Below are 13580 nucleotides of genomic sequence, written 5' to 3'. Positions count from 1 at the left end.
CCCCCAGCACAATCCCTGGCGTATGACAGATGTTCAGCCGATGTTAAGGTCTGTCCTTACCTTGTGAATGTGTCCTTCCCAAGGAGGAGACAGGGGTACCTGTCAGCTCCCATCCCTGCACCAAATGCCCATTATCTTTTTTATATAACATGAGAAAAAGGTCTTAAATCTCTGCTCTTTATATAACTCTTGTCCTGGCCATTTCTCCCTCACCCCACCCTCTTCATGTCTCAAGGATGTCACGAGCCTGTCAAGTGTCCTAGAACCAGGAGAGGGGCCACTGCTATAGCCAAATGGGCAAAAGATAGGGTTTTGGGAGCTCCAGGTTCTAATCCTATTGTGAACCTGCTATTACACCATGAGGGTACTCAGTTCATTATTGGCCTGTTTCTCCCAATAAAGAACAAGGGCCCTCTAGGGTCCTTACAACTCAACTGCTCTGGGCTCCATGACTGTGGGGACCTCACTCAGGTTGGCAGAGGATGACAGCGGGTCCTTGTCAGACCTTCCAGGAACTCCCTCTGCCCCTCTATCCACCCAGAGAAAGAGGGAGGTAAACCAAGGCAGAAACCAAACCATGGGCCTCAGGACCCCCAGCAACTTGAAATGTCATCTCAGGGTGGCCTGAGCACAGATGGAAGGGGGTTTGGAGACAAAGGTCAAGGCCTCATACCAGGTCCTGTGATTGTCACTCAAATTACCATGTCCTGGACTTTGTCCTGCCCTCAGCTCTAGGAGCAGTGGGACCTCCTCGTCTCCTGGCCCCAGAGCATGGTCAGCTCTTTTCCAAGGAGAAAATAAGATGGGGGAGGGGGAGAAAGTATACCTGAGCATAATCCTGGAAACTGTATCCTCCTTGGCCCAAAACTAAGCACAAGAGGCAGGGCCTTCTCTGAATGCCAACCTGAGCGCTGACCAAGGGAATGAAGAGGATGGGGAGGCACGGGGATGGAGGCTGCATAAGGATGGGGCAGTGTCTTGGCTTGTTCTAAAGGCCATCACTTGGCAAAAGATCCCCAGTGTGGCATTACCTGGAGCTACTATCTTATTAGTATTAAGAATGACAGCCATGCCTGGCTGGTGTGGCTCTGTTGGGCATCATCCTGCAAAGTGAAAGTTTGCTGTTTCGATTCCCGGTCAGGCACACACCTGGGTTGTGGGTCAGGTTCCTCAGTTGGGGCATGTACAAGAGACAACCAATCACATTGCTGTTTCTCTCACATATTGATGTTTCTCTCCCTCTCTTTCATATTCCCTTCCTCTCTCTCTCTAAAATAAACAAACAAATAAGTAAATAAAATCTTAAAAAAAAGAAAGACACCCTCTTCCTGACGCCTTTTCTAGACCTTCCAAACTTGTAGTCACTTTAATGTTGTTTTAGTCAGGGAAGATCTTTCTGGCTCCCTGCTTTTCATCTCTCCACCCTTCTGCCCTCTCCTTTCCCCCTGTTTTTTCTTTCCCTCTCTGGCCCTCCTTTCCCCTTCCCTCCCCCTCTCTTGGCCTTCTTTCTCCTCCTTCTTCCTCAATGCCCCCGCCCACCCCTTGGCCTCTTCCCCACATTCCATACTTTGGCTCATTGTGTCTCTAGCCTCAGTCCCTGCTTTGTGAAATGGAGTCTTTCAGATTCTCTGGCCTACTCTTCAGGATTCTGTGTTCCCACCACTGGGCCTGGCATTGGCTTGCCTACAGAGCCCTGGCCAGCTTTGAGTGGCATCTGACTCACCCATGTCCCCTCCCTGTGGACCCAGAACCACATCCTTCCACTGACTACTGGGCAGGGGATGCCAGGATAAGGCATGGGCCTCCTATTGGCCTCCACCTGGCTTTTCCTGGATAACACATCCTCTCACCACTTCCTAACCTTCCTTTATCTAGTACACACTGGTTATATGCACACCAGCAAAATACAGTGTCCTGTCCACCCAGCCCAGTGCCATTCAGCCTTGGGAAGCATTCTCTCACCTTCCATACCTAGTAGGAATGGGACCAAGATGTGGATATTTACTCACTTGTCTTTAATGTGTCTTTCTACCTTTCTACCCTGCCCTGTCCACACCTGTCCTGGGGTCTTTTACCCACCTCTTGTTTCCACCACCATTCTACTTTTGTCCTCCTCCTGAGAAAGCCTAAGGAGCATACACTTAAGTGATTACCCTTTCCATTTCCCTGTGGGGGCGACTTTTCCTGCAGGTCCACCTGTCCAGCACAGATGAAAGTAAATAAGACATGATCTGCTTGGGGAGGAGAGGTGGCTGATCCCTCAAAATGGAAGGGCCTCGAGCCCCTTCCTCCAGGGGCTTTTATTGGGTTGTAATACACAAGAATACGGGGCAGCAAGGATCAAACAGTAGATAACATTTCAAAGAAATCTGAGGGCTTAGTCTGAGTCAGAGTCTGTCAGGAAGGGGGGTTGCATAAACTTTGGGAGACATACTCATTTCCTGCACAGACCCTTATCATAGGAATGAAAGCGCTCTTAGCAGAGCAGATTTCACAGGTTTATCAGGAATTCTTTGTGATGCCAGAATTTTCCCCCGGGATCCACTCTGGTAAGGCAAGGAGCTGAACCCCTCCCCATCAGTTATTTAGGCTTAAGGAAATTAGAGCCAGGAAGGGCTTGGCTTCTCCCAGAGGACATGGGGACTCGGGCTATGTCACATAGCCAGGGGGGCATGGGTCTATTGCTCACTCTTTGTTGCAGCCCCCTGAGTCCTTCCATCATGGCCTCCCAAGTGATCATGTCTGGCTTAGGTTGCTACCCGCTGTGAGGAGATGTACCCATCAACAATAAAGACCAAGCTTTGGGGGCAGGGAGAGAAAACTGAGGCAGCATTTGCTACCAGAGACAAGCTTTGTCTCCTGTGGCTCCCATTCCAGAGGTCCCTCACTCATCCTTAGCCATAGGTGGTAGAGTTACAGTTCCTGAAACCAGGCATAGCAGTCCACAACATTTCCCCACCTCTAACCCCACTCCATCTACAAGGTCTGCCTCCTTTGAGGATTCTTCCTGGGTGTCTCTGCTACCTTCGCCCCCCAAACCCACCCCTGCAACCATGGGCGACCAAAAAAGGAGTACATTTTTTCCTTAGAGATGCCATAACAAATTAGCACAACCTGGGTGGCTTAGGACAACAGAAAGTTTTTATTTCATGGTTCTGGAGGCCAGAAGTCCAAAACTAGGTGTCAACAAGGCTGTGCTCCTTCTGAAGGTAGCAGGGATGGATGGGTTCCGGACTTCTCCTATGGCTTCTGGTGATTTGCTGGAAATCTTGGCATTCCCTGGCTTGTAGACACATCACGCATCCCTGCCTTTGTCTTCACATGTGGTTCTCTCTGTGCACATGTCAGTGTCCAAACTTCCCCTTTTTATATGATATCACTTCTATTGGATTATCCTCAAACCATTCCAAACTGGAACCCATTAGTTTTCTAGGGCTGCTGTAGCAAGTACCACACATGTTGTGACTTAAGACAGCAGAGATTATTGACCACAGTTCTTGAGACCAGAAGTCTGAAATCAAGGTGTCAGCAAGACCATGTTCAGTCTGGCGGCTCTAGGTTGGATTCTTCCTCACTTCTTCGGCTTCCTGGTGTTTTTTGGGTCATTCTTGGGGTTCTGTGGCTTACAGAGAACCCCTGTAGTCACATGGCTGTCTTCTCCATGTATGTCTTCACACTGTCTTCACTCTCTGTGTCCAAATTTTCTATTTTTCTAAGGATACCAGTCATGTTGGGTTAGCACCCACCCTAATGGCCTCACCTTAACTTGATCGCCTCTCTAAAAACCTGTCTTCAAATAGGGTCACATTAGGAGGAAGTAGGGATTATAATTTTAATATGTTTTTTTTGGGGGGTACACAGTTTAACCCATAATAATTGCCCCAAATCAAAAAACATATTGGTTGCTGAGAGTGCAGAAACTAGGCACTGATACAGCTGGCTGGAGGGAGTGTAACTAGCACAATTCCACAGAATGCCACTTAGAAGGAAGTAACACAGTGTTCAATGCTTCTGCTCTTTCACCTAGCCACTTCCATGTTTAAGAATTTATCCCATCAATATACTCGCACACTTGTATAAAGTCGCGTCCACGAGGACATTCATATTTTCTGTTGTTGTCATGACAAAATTCAATAAATTAGTCACATAAAACAACACCCTTGGATTATCTCACAGTTTCGTGAGCCGGAAGTTGGGATACAGATATGGTTCAGCTGGGTTCTCTGCCTAGGATCTCACCAGGCTGGGGGCTGCTCTGTGGAGGAATCCTCTTCCAAACTCATTCAGGTTGTTGGCAAGATCAAGTTTGCCACAAGGTCCCCTTCCTCTAAAAAGCCAGTAATGGTGTGTCCTCATGCTTCAGATTTCTCTTCTGATCCTGCCTCCTTCTTTCAAGTGCTCATGAGAAAACACTGAGCCCGCTTTGATAATCCAGGTTAATTTCACCACTTTGATTATTAACTTTAATTATACCTACAAAATTCCTTTTGATGCAACATATTCTTGGAAGTAACACCAGGGAGTACCGATCATGGGGGTCAAAATTTTGCCTACGTCACAGCCCAAATATTCATCCCAGGAGACTGATTAAATAAATTACAGTACATTTATTCCATGGAACTCTGTGCAGTCACTAAAAAGAAGGAGGCAGCTTAATATGTTACTGACATTCAAGAAAGTAAGTGAAGAAAAGCAAGACATAAGACAATGTATATGGTATAGAACAATATGGGCTTTTTAAGGATATATATAAATCCTTAAAAAGCCTCACAGGAAACCATTTTATAGTAGCTGATTTTGAGGAAGGAAATGAGAAAAGGCAGGAGAAAGACATTTTTCAGGCTGTCTTTTGTACCTTTCAAGTTTTGTACCATGTGTGCACCAATTATTCAAAAATCAAACCCATTTCTCCTTCCTCTTCTTCTTCCTCCTCCTCTTCATTTCCTCCTCCTTTTCTTGTTTTTCAAAACAATTTTTAGGTAGGTTCTGAGAAATCTCAAGCTAGGGCTATATTTTCCTTTACTGAAGTATGATCTTACTGAATACTCTACCCAGCACTCTGTGAATTATGAGTTTTTCCAGTTTGACTAGTGGGAACAGCATTGTTTTCATCCCTATGTGAATGCCAATTTCTGTTCCTTCTAATCTTTTCTAGTGGTATTTCCTTGAACTTGGATAGTTTCTTCATAAGCAACCTTTATCGGTACCATGCATTGCTCTTTCCTCTCCAGTAACTCTGTCTTATGAACTCAAGCTGCCTGGTCTCCTAAGACTCTTGTCCACATCTCCCCAAGTCAGGAAACCTGCTAGGATCTACCAGGGTTCTCTTTCCCTGCACTGCTGCCTGGAATCTGTTCTTTATTTTTTTTAAATATATTTTATTGATTATGCCATTGCAGTTGTTCTATTTCCCCCCTTCATTCCCCTCTACCCTGCACACTCCTCCCCCACCATTCCCCCCTTTAGTTTATGACCACGTGTCTCAAGTCCTTTAGATTCTATATTTCCCATACTAATCTTGCCCTCCCCCTATCTATTTTCTACCTACCATCTATGCTACTTATTTTTGTACCTTCTCCCCCCTTCTCCTCCTCCCACTCCCCTGTTGCTAGCCCTCCATGTCATCTTCATTTCTATGTTCTGCTCCTGATCTAGCTGTCCTCTTAGTTTGCTTCTGTTTTAGGTGTGGTTCTTAATAACTGTGAATTTGCTGACCTTTCACTGTTCATCTTTTTTATTTTCTTTTTCTTAGGTAAGTCCTTTTAACATTTCATGTAATAAGGGCTTGGTGATGATGAACTCCTTGAACTTGATCTTATCTGAGAAGCACTTTATCTGCCCTTCCATTCTAAATGAAAGCTTTGCTGGATAGAGTAATCTTGGATGTAAATCCTTGAATTTCATGACTTGGAATACTTCTTTCCAGCCCCTTCTTGCCTATAAGGTCTCTTTTGGGAAATCCACTGACAGTCTGATGGGAACTCCTTTGTAGGTGACTGTCCCCTTATCTCTTGCTGCTTCTAGAATTCTCTCCTTCATTTTAATCTTGGCTAATGTAATTATGATGTGTCTTGGTGTGTTCCTTCTTTGGTCCAACTTCTTTCAGACTCTCTGAGCTTGCTGGATTTCCTGGAAGTCTATTTCCTTTGCCAGATTGGGGGAATTCTCCTTTATTATTTGTTCAAATAAGTTTTCCACTCATGGCTGTTTCTCTTCCCCTTCTGGTACTCCTATAATTCAGATGTTGGAACGTTTAAAGATGTCCTGAAGGTTTCTAAGCCTCTCTTCATTTTTTTGAATTCTTCGTTTTGTTTCTTCATTCTTTTCTGTTTGGTCATTTTTTTCCTCTTTCTGGTCCACTCCTTTGATTTGAGTCCCAGTTTCCTTTCCATTACTATTGGTTTCCTATGCATTTCCATTAATTTCAATTAGTTTAGCCTTCATATGTTCCTCTAATTTGTGACTAAAATCAACCAGTTCTGTGAGCATCCTGATCACCAGTGTTTTGAACTGTGCATCTGAAAGTTTGGCTATTTCTTCATTGCTTAGATTTATTGGCTCTGGGGCTCTGAGTTGTTCCTGAGCCATGCTTTGATCTGTTCGTGCCTGTTACATATAAGGAGCGGAGCCTTAGATGTTCACCCAGGTCACTGGTTTGTGATGAGGAATGTGGGGGTGGGTCAGAGAGAGGCCACTCAGGTTGCTGGTTTGTGACGCTGTACATGGGGGTGTGGTCAGAGAGGGACAATGGTGGTCCCCTCTGCTGCTTCCTGCCACTGGGACCTGCATGGTCTCTCGCCGCTCACTCCTTCACTGGTTTATCTGCGCGCGAATGTGTGACTGTGGTCAGCCCTTGGCGAGTCCACCACCTTGGGCCCTCAGTGAGTCCGCCCACTACTCCACACCTGGGATTCGCCCACAGCTGCCGGTGTGCCTGGGTTGCAAGCCCGGGTCGGTCTGGTGGATCTTTCCTGCCTGACCCCCTCTGCTGCTGGCTCTGCCCCTCTTACCAGTTTGGCTGATGGGTTCGTTGTTGTCAGACTTCCGGATAGTTCAATTTTCTGTGGTTTGGCTGCGTTTTTGTTGCTGAAACTTTGTTGTTTTAAAACTTGGTTGTGTGAGGAGGTGCAGTGCTTCCACCTACTCCTCCATCTTGGCAGAAGTCTGGAATCTGTTCTTAAGCCAATAAGCTAGGGCAATTGCAGGGCTCACCCTGTCCGTTTCCCGTTTCTTGAGAACCGCTACCCTTTGTTGCCTGACATCTAGTGTATTGAAAATCATTGTTTCATATACTTTGTATGGTTACATGGTTGTTTGGGGGCTGGGTGTTGTTTTAGGTAGGAGGTTAATCCAACCCTCATTACTCCATCTTGACCTGAAGTGAAATCCAAAAGCTTTGATGAGGATCTTTCTTAGTGTTTAATCTATTTTACATACTTAGCTAACTACATTCCTTTAAACATTTGAAGTTGCATTTATAAAATTAACACATTACATTTTTTGTTTAAAGATTTCAAGTGTTTGGTTAATAAACAAAACCTTTCTAAGCACACAAGAAGCTTCATAACTCTAATGCATTAAATGTATTTATTTTAAAACTTCCCCAAAACTAAAGTAATTTTACACACCTAATAAATTAACTATTTATGGTGAATCTTAAGTTCTCTTAAACATTCAAATACTATCTACAACCCCAGTAAGATTTCAATGTAAAATAACAGATATAAATCCATCACTCAATTATATATTTTCAGTTGAAACTACAGGTTGGTTTAATAAAAAATATTAATACTATGGTTTGAATTTTTTAAGATGATGAGAGTAATTGTGTCTGTTTTAGCTCTTCACTCTACTAGTTAGGATATTTTTGTATCTGCTGTAACAAATGTGCCCAAATGTGTAATAGCTCCACCACAATAGAATTGTCTTCTTGCTCATACAACAATACAAGAGAGATGTTCCTGGTTGGCAGGTAGCTTTCCTTCATGTGCTGATTCAGGGACTTATATTTCTTCTCCTGAGGCTCACTATTCTCTTGGGCCTTCTCACCATCTGCTTCCGACAGGCAGAGCAATTGGGACCATGAGGGAAGCTTTATGGGAGAAGCCTGGAACCAGCATCCATCAGCTGTGCTCACATTCCATTGGGAAGGAGGTAGCCACAAGTAAACACTTACTTTCTCGAAGTCTGACTCCTGAATTGGGCAGGAGTTCCCTGTCTAATACCTCACCATGTGACATTGTCCTGGCCTCCTCAAGGACTTGTGAAACCTCATCCCCTAGCCCCAATTTTTTTGCTTTACCTCTGTGTGGACTAGGTCCTGATGCCTGATTTCTAGACTGTAACACAAGGAGGTAGTTGAGGTACCAGGGCCCTTTCCAGAGGAGGGTGGGGGAACTCACAGAAGTCTTGAGGGAATAAAGGATCCTCAGATTGGGAATCAGGGTTAGAGCTCCAGCAGACTAACTTCCCTTTCTCTCAGATGTCAGCGAGGGCAAGACTGTTTAGAATAGAGGAGGGTGTATATTCCAGGAAGATGACTAGGACCCCCAGAGCCAACAGAGCAATAAAGCAGGTGAAACACAGTAGCCTAGGAAGTAGATCAAAGGAGGCCCCTTCATGTAAAAAATTGGAATAATCTTCAGTAGGCTGGCAGAGAAACCTGATTTTACAGGCCATGACTGCTTGGATACTTGGGTCTCATAAATATTCCTCAAAGGTCAAGGGAAATGAGCCAGGCTATGGAAGAAGGTTGAGGCTCAATATCACTAAAAACAGGTTAGGAAAAAAAAGATATGAGACACGAAATGCCTCTAACAACTACATTCAGTTTATTTCAGACAATGCACTGTGACATGAATATTTCTCTGAAAATACCTTTAGCCAACAGTCCACTATAAATATGATTTCTAGCAATGACTCCTGTAAAGCAAAAAGAGTATATATAGCTTATCATTAAAAGCTGTAATAAAAGGGTTAACATACTTGGACTAATTCTAAATAACCTCACATACATTATCGAACTGAAAGTACCACTAACATTTATTCATCAACTCTTAAGATGAACTATCTATGAAACGCTGATGCCAGCACCAAAAATTAGACTACTACTAAGGGCCCAGTGCATTCACAACATTATGTAATGACAATGCCAACTCTACTGAAGGGTCTGCTGACCAGAATATACCTTCATATCAGTTACTAAAACCCCTCCTGGTACAATTTCAAAAAAAGTTACTAGAGTATCAACAGCAATTAATGTAACCAGTGCACGAGAGAAATCCAGTAAGAAGCTAATGCAGACAAACAATGGCCTTCAGGAAGTGAGAGCCTTCTCACAAACAATCCAGAGATTAATATATCTCCAACAATTTCTACAGGACCTACCAACTCTACTGGAGAATCTACAGGAACAGGTACACCTTCAACAGTGACCACTGACAACACCACTCCCAGTACAAATTCCAAAGAAAGTAGCAAAAGTTCAAAAATGACAAGTGAAACCAGCACCTCAGTGAAATCCACTGCAGACACCAAGATATCAGCAACAGGTACTCTTATGAGAAATTCCCAGCTGATGACATCTACAGAATCTGCTTTATCTTCAGAACTTTCTATAAGCAGTTCCGCCTCTAATGCAGGGTCTACAGAAGCTGGTCCATCCTCAACTACAGCTGACAGCACCACTCATAGTTCACCCTTCACAGAAAGTACCACAGTTTCAACAATGACCAGTGAAACCAGCACCCCAGTTACATCCACTGCAGACACCACAACACCAGGAACATTTACTTCTATGAGCACGTCCCCACGACCTCCACAGAATCGACTTTATCTTCAGCACCTTCTACAAGCAGTTCTGCCTCTACTGCAGGGTCCACAGGAGCTGGTACATCCTCAACCACATCTGACAGCACCACTCATAGTTCACCCTTCACAGAAGGTAGCACAGTTTCAACAATGACAAGTGAAACCAGCACCCCAGTGACATCCACTGCAGACACCACAACATCTGGAACACTTACTTCTATGAGCACGTCCCCACTGACCTCCACAGAATCGACTTTATCTTCAGCACCTTCTACAGGCAGTTCAGCCTCTAATGGAGGGTCTACAGGAGCTGGTACATCCTCAACTACTGCAGCTGACAGCACCACTCCCAGTTCCCCTTTCACAGAAGGTAGCACAGTTTCAACAATGACAAGTGAAACCAGCACCCCAGTGATATCCACTGCAGACACCGCAACACCAGCATTTACTTCTGTGAGCAACTCCCCGTTGACGACCTCCACAGACGACTATGTATCTTCAGCACCTTCTACAAGCAGTTCCGCCTCTACTGTAGGGTCTACAGGAGCTGGTACATCCTCAACCACTCAGCTGACAGCACCACTCATAGTTCACCCTTCACAGAAGGTACCACAGTTTCAACAATGACAAGTGAAACCAGCACCCCAGTGACATCCACTGCAGACACCACAACATCTGGAACACTTACTTCTATGAGCACGTCCCCGTACTGACCTCCACAGAATTGACTTTATCTTCAGCACCTTCTACAAGCAGTTCCACCTCTACTGCAGGGTCTACAGGAGCTGGTACGTCCTCAACGGCAGCTGACAGCACCACTCACAGTTCACCTTTCAGAGAAGGTAGCTCAGTTTCAACAATGACAAGTGAAACCAGCATCCCAGTGACATCCACTACAGACACCACAACATCTGGAACACTTACTTCAATGAGCACGTCCCCACTGACCTCCACAGAATCGACTTTATCTTCAGCACCTTCTACAAGCAGTTCCACCTCTACTGTAGGGTCTACGGGAGCTGGTCCATCCTCAACCACAGCTGACAGCACCACTCATAGTTCACCCTTCACAGAAAGTACCACAGTTTCAACAATGACCAGTGAAACCAGCACCCCAGTGATATCCACTGCAGACACCACAACATCTGGAACACTTACTTCAATGAGCACGTCCCCACTGACCTCCACAGAATCGACTTTATCTTCAGCACCTTCTACAAGCAGTTCCACCTCTACTGCAGGGTCTACAGGAGCTGGTCCATCCTCAACAACAGCTGACAGCACCACTCATAGTTCACCCTTCACAGAAAGTACCACAGTTTCAACAATGACCAGTGAAACCAGCACCCCAGTGATATCCACTGTAGACACCACAACATCTGGAACACTTACTTCAATGAGCACGTCCCCACTGACCTCCACAGAATTGACTTTATCTTCAGCACCTTCTACAATCAGTTCCACCTCTACTGCAGGGTCTACGGGAGCTGGTCCATCCTCAACAACAGCTGACAGCACCACTCATAGTTCACCCTTCACAGAAAGTACCACAGTTTCAACAATGACCAGTGAAACCAGCACCCCAGTGATATCCACTGTAGACACCACAACATCTGGAACACTTACTTCAATGAGCACGTCCCCACGGACCTCCACAGAATCGACTTTATCTTCAGCACCTTCTACAAGCAGTTCCACCTCTACTGTAGGGTCTACAGGAGCTGGTCCATCCTCAACCACAGCTGACAGCACCACTCATAGTTCACCCTTCACAGAAAGTACCACAGTTTCAACAATGACCAGTGAAACCAGCACCCCAGTGATATCCACTGTAGACACCACAACATCTGGAACACTTACTTCAATGAGCACGTCCCCACTGACCTCCACAGAATCGACTTTATCTTCAGCACCTTCTACAAGCAGTTCCACCTCTACTGCAGGGTCTACAGGAGCTGGTCCATCCTCAACAACAGCTGACAGCACCACTCATAGTTCACCCTTCACAGAAAGTACCACAGTTTCAACAATGACCAGTGAAACCAGCACCCCAGTGACATCCACTATAGACACCACAACATCTGGAACACTTACTTCAATGAGCACATCCCCACTGACCTCCACAGAATCGACTTTATCTTCAGCACCTTCTACAAGCAGTTCCACCTCTACTGCAGGGTCTACGGGAGCAGGTACATCCTCAACCACTAGCTGACAGCACCACTCATAGTTCACCCTTCACAGAAAGTACCACAGTTTCAACAATGACCAGTGAAACCAGCACCCCAGTGATATCCACTGTAGACACCACAACATCTGGAACACTTACTTCAATGAGCACGTCCCCACTGACCTCCACAGAATCGACTTTATCTTCAGCACCTTCTACAAGCAGTTCCACCTCTACTGTAGGGTCTACAGGAGCTGGTCCATCCTCAACCACAGCTGACAGCACCACTCATAGTTCACCCTTCACAGAAAGTACCACAGTTTCAACAATGACCAGTGAAACCAGCACCCCAGTGATATCCACTGCAGACACCACAACATCTGGAACATTTACTTCAATGAGCACGTCCCCACTGACCTCCACAGAATCGACTTTATCTTCAGCACCTTCTACAAGCAGTTCCACCTCTACTGTAGGGTCTACAGGAGCTGGTCCATCCTCAACCACAGCTGACAGCACCACTCATAGTTCACCCTTCACAGAAAGTACCACAGTTTCAACAATGACCAGTGAAACCAGCACCCCAGTGATATCCACTGTAGACACCACAACATCTGGAACACTTACTTCAATGAGCACGTCCCCACTGACCTCCACAGAATCGACTTTATCTTCAGCACCTTCTACAAGCAGTTCCACCTCTACTGCAGGGTCTACGGGAGCTAGTCCATCCTCAACCACAGCTGACAGCACCACTCATAGTTCACCCTTCACAGAAAGTACCACAGTATCAACAATGACCAGTGAAACCAGCACCCCAGTGATATCCACAGCAGACACCACAACATCTGGAACACTTACTTCTATGAGCAACTCCCCGCTGACGACCTCCACAGAATCGACTTTATCTTCAGCACCTTCTACAAGCAGTTCCACCTCTACTGCAGGGTCTACAGGAGCTGTTCCATCCTCAACTACAGCTGACAGCACAACTCCCAGTTCACCCTTCACAGAAAGTACCACAGTATCAACAATGACCAGTGAAACCAGCACCCCAGTGATATCCACAGCAGACACCACAACATCTGGAACACTTACTTCTATGAGCAACTCCCCGCTGACGACCTCCACAGAATCGACTTTATCTTCAGCACCTTCTACAAGCAGTTCCACCTCTACTGCAGGGTCTACAGGAGCTGGTCCATCCTCAACAACAGCTGACAGCACCACCCATAGTTCACCCTTCACAGAAAGTACCACAGTATCAACAATGACCAGTGAAACCAGCACCCCAGTGATATCCACAGCAGACACCACAACATCTGGAACACTTACTTCAATGAGCACGTCCCCACTGACCTCCACAGAATTGACTTTATCTTCAGCACCTTCTACAAGCAGTTCCACCTCTACTGCAGGGTCTACAGGAGCTGGTCCATCCTCAACCACAGCTGACAGCACCACTCATAGTTCACCCTTCACAGAAAGTACCACAGTTTCAACAATGACCAGTGAAACCAGCACCCCAGTGATATCCACTGTAGACACCGCAACACCTGGAACACTTACTTCTATGAGCACGTCCCCACTGCGACCTCCA

At 45.7% G+C, this 13580-nt stretch overlaps 1 protein-coding gene across 1 annotated transcript in view; it reads left to right on the top strand.

Annotated features, from left to right (window-relative positions):
- Positions 1-12706, top strand: part of MUC3A (mucin 3A, cell surface associated) — a 56127-nt gene extending 43421 nt beyond the window's left edge. Inside the window, 2 exon segments of the mRNA XM_053655337.1 lie at positions 11937-12002; positions 12640-12706. Of these exon segments, the coding sequence (XP_053511312.1) occupies positions 11937-12002; positions 12640-12706 (133 nt within the window).
- Positions 12707-13580: the final 874 nt, after the last annotated feature.

This window comes from Artibeus jamaicensis, unplaced genomic scaffold (assembly GCF_021234435.1).
Source record: "Artibeus jamaicensis isolate MK-2021 breed Jamaican fruit bat unplaced genomic scaffold, CSHL_Jam_final contig_956, whole genome shotgun sequence".
Taxonomy (NCBI): domain Eukaryota; kingdom Metazoa; phylum Chordata; class Mammalia; order Chiroptera; family Phyllostomidae; genus Artibeus; species Artibeus jamaicensis.
This window is presented reverse-complemented; position numbering and strand designations above follow the sequence as displayed.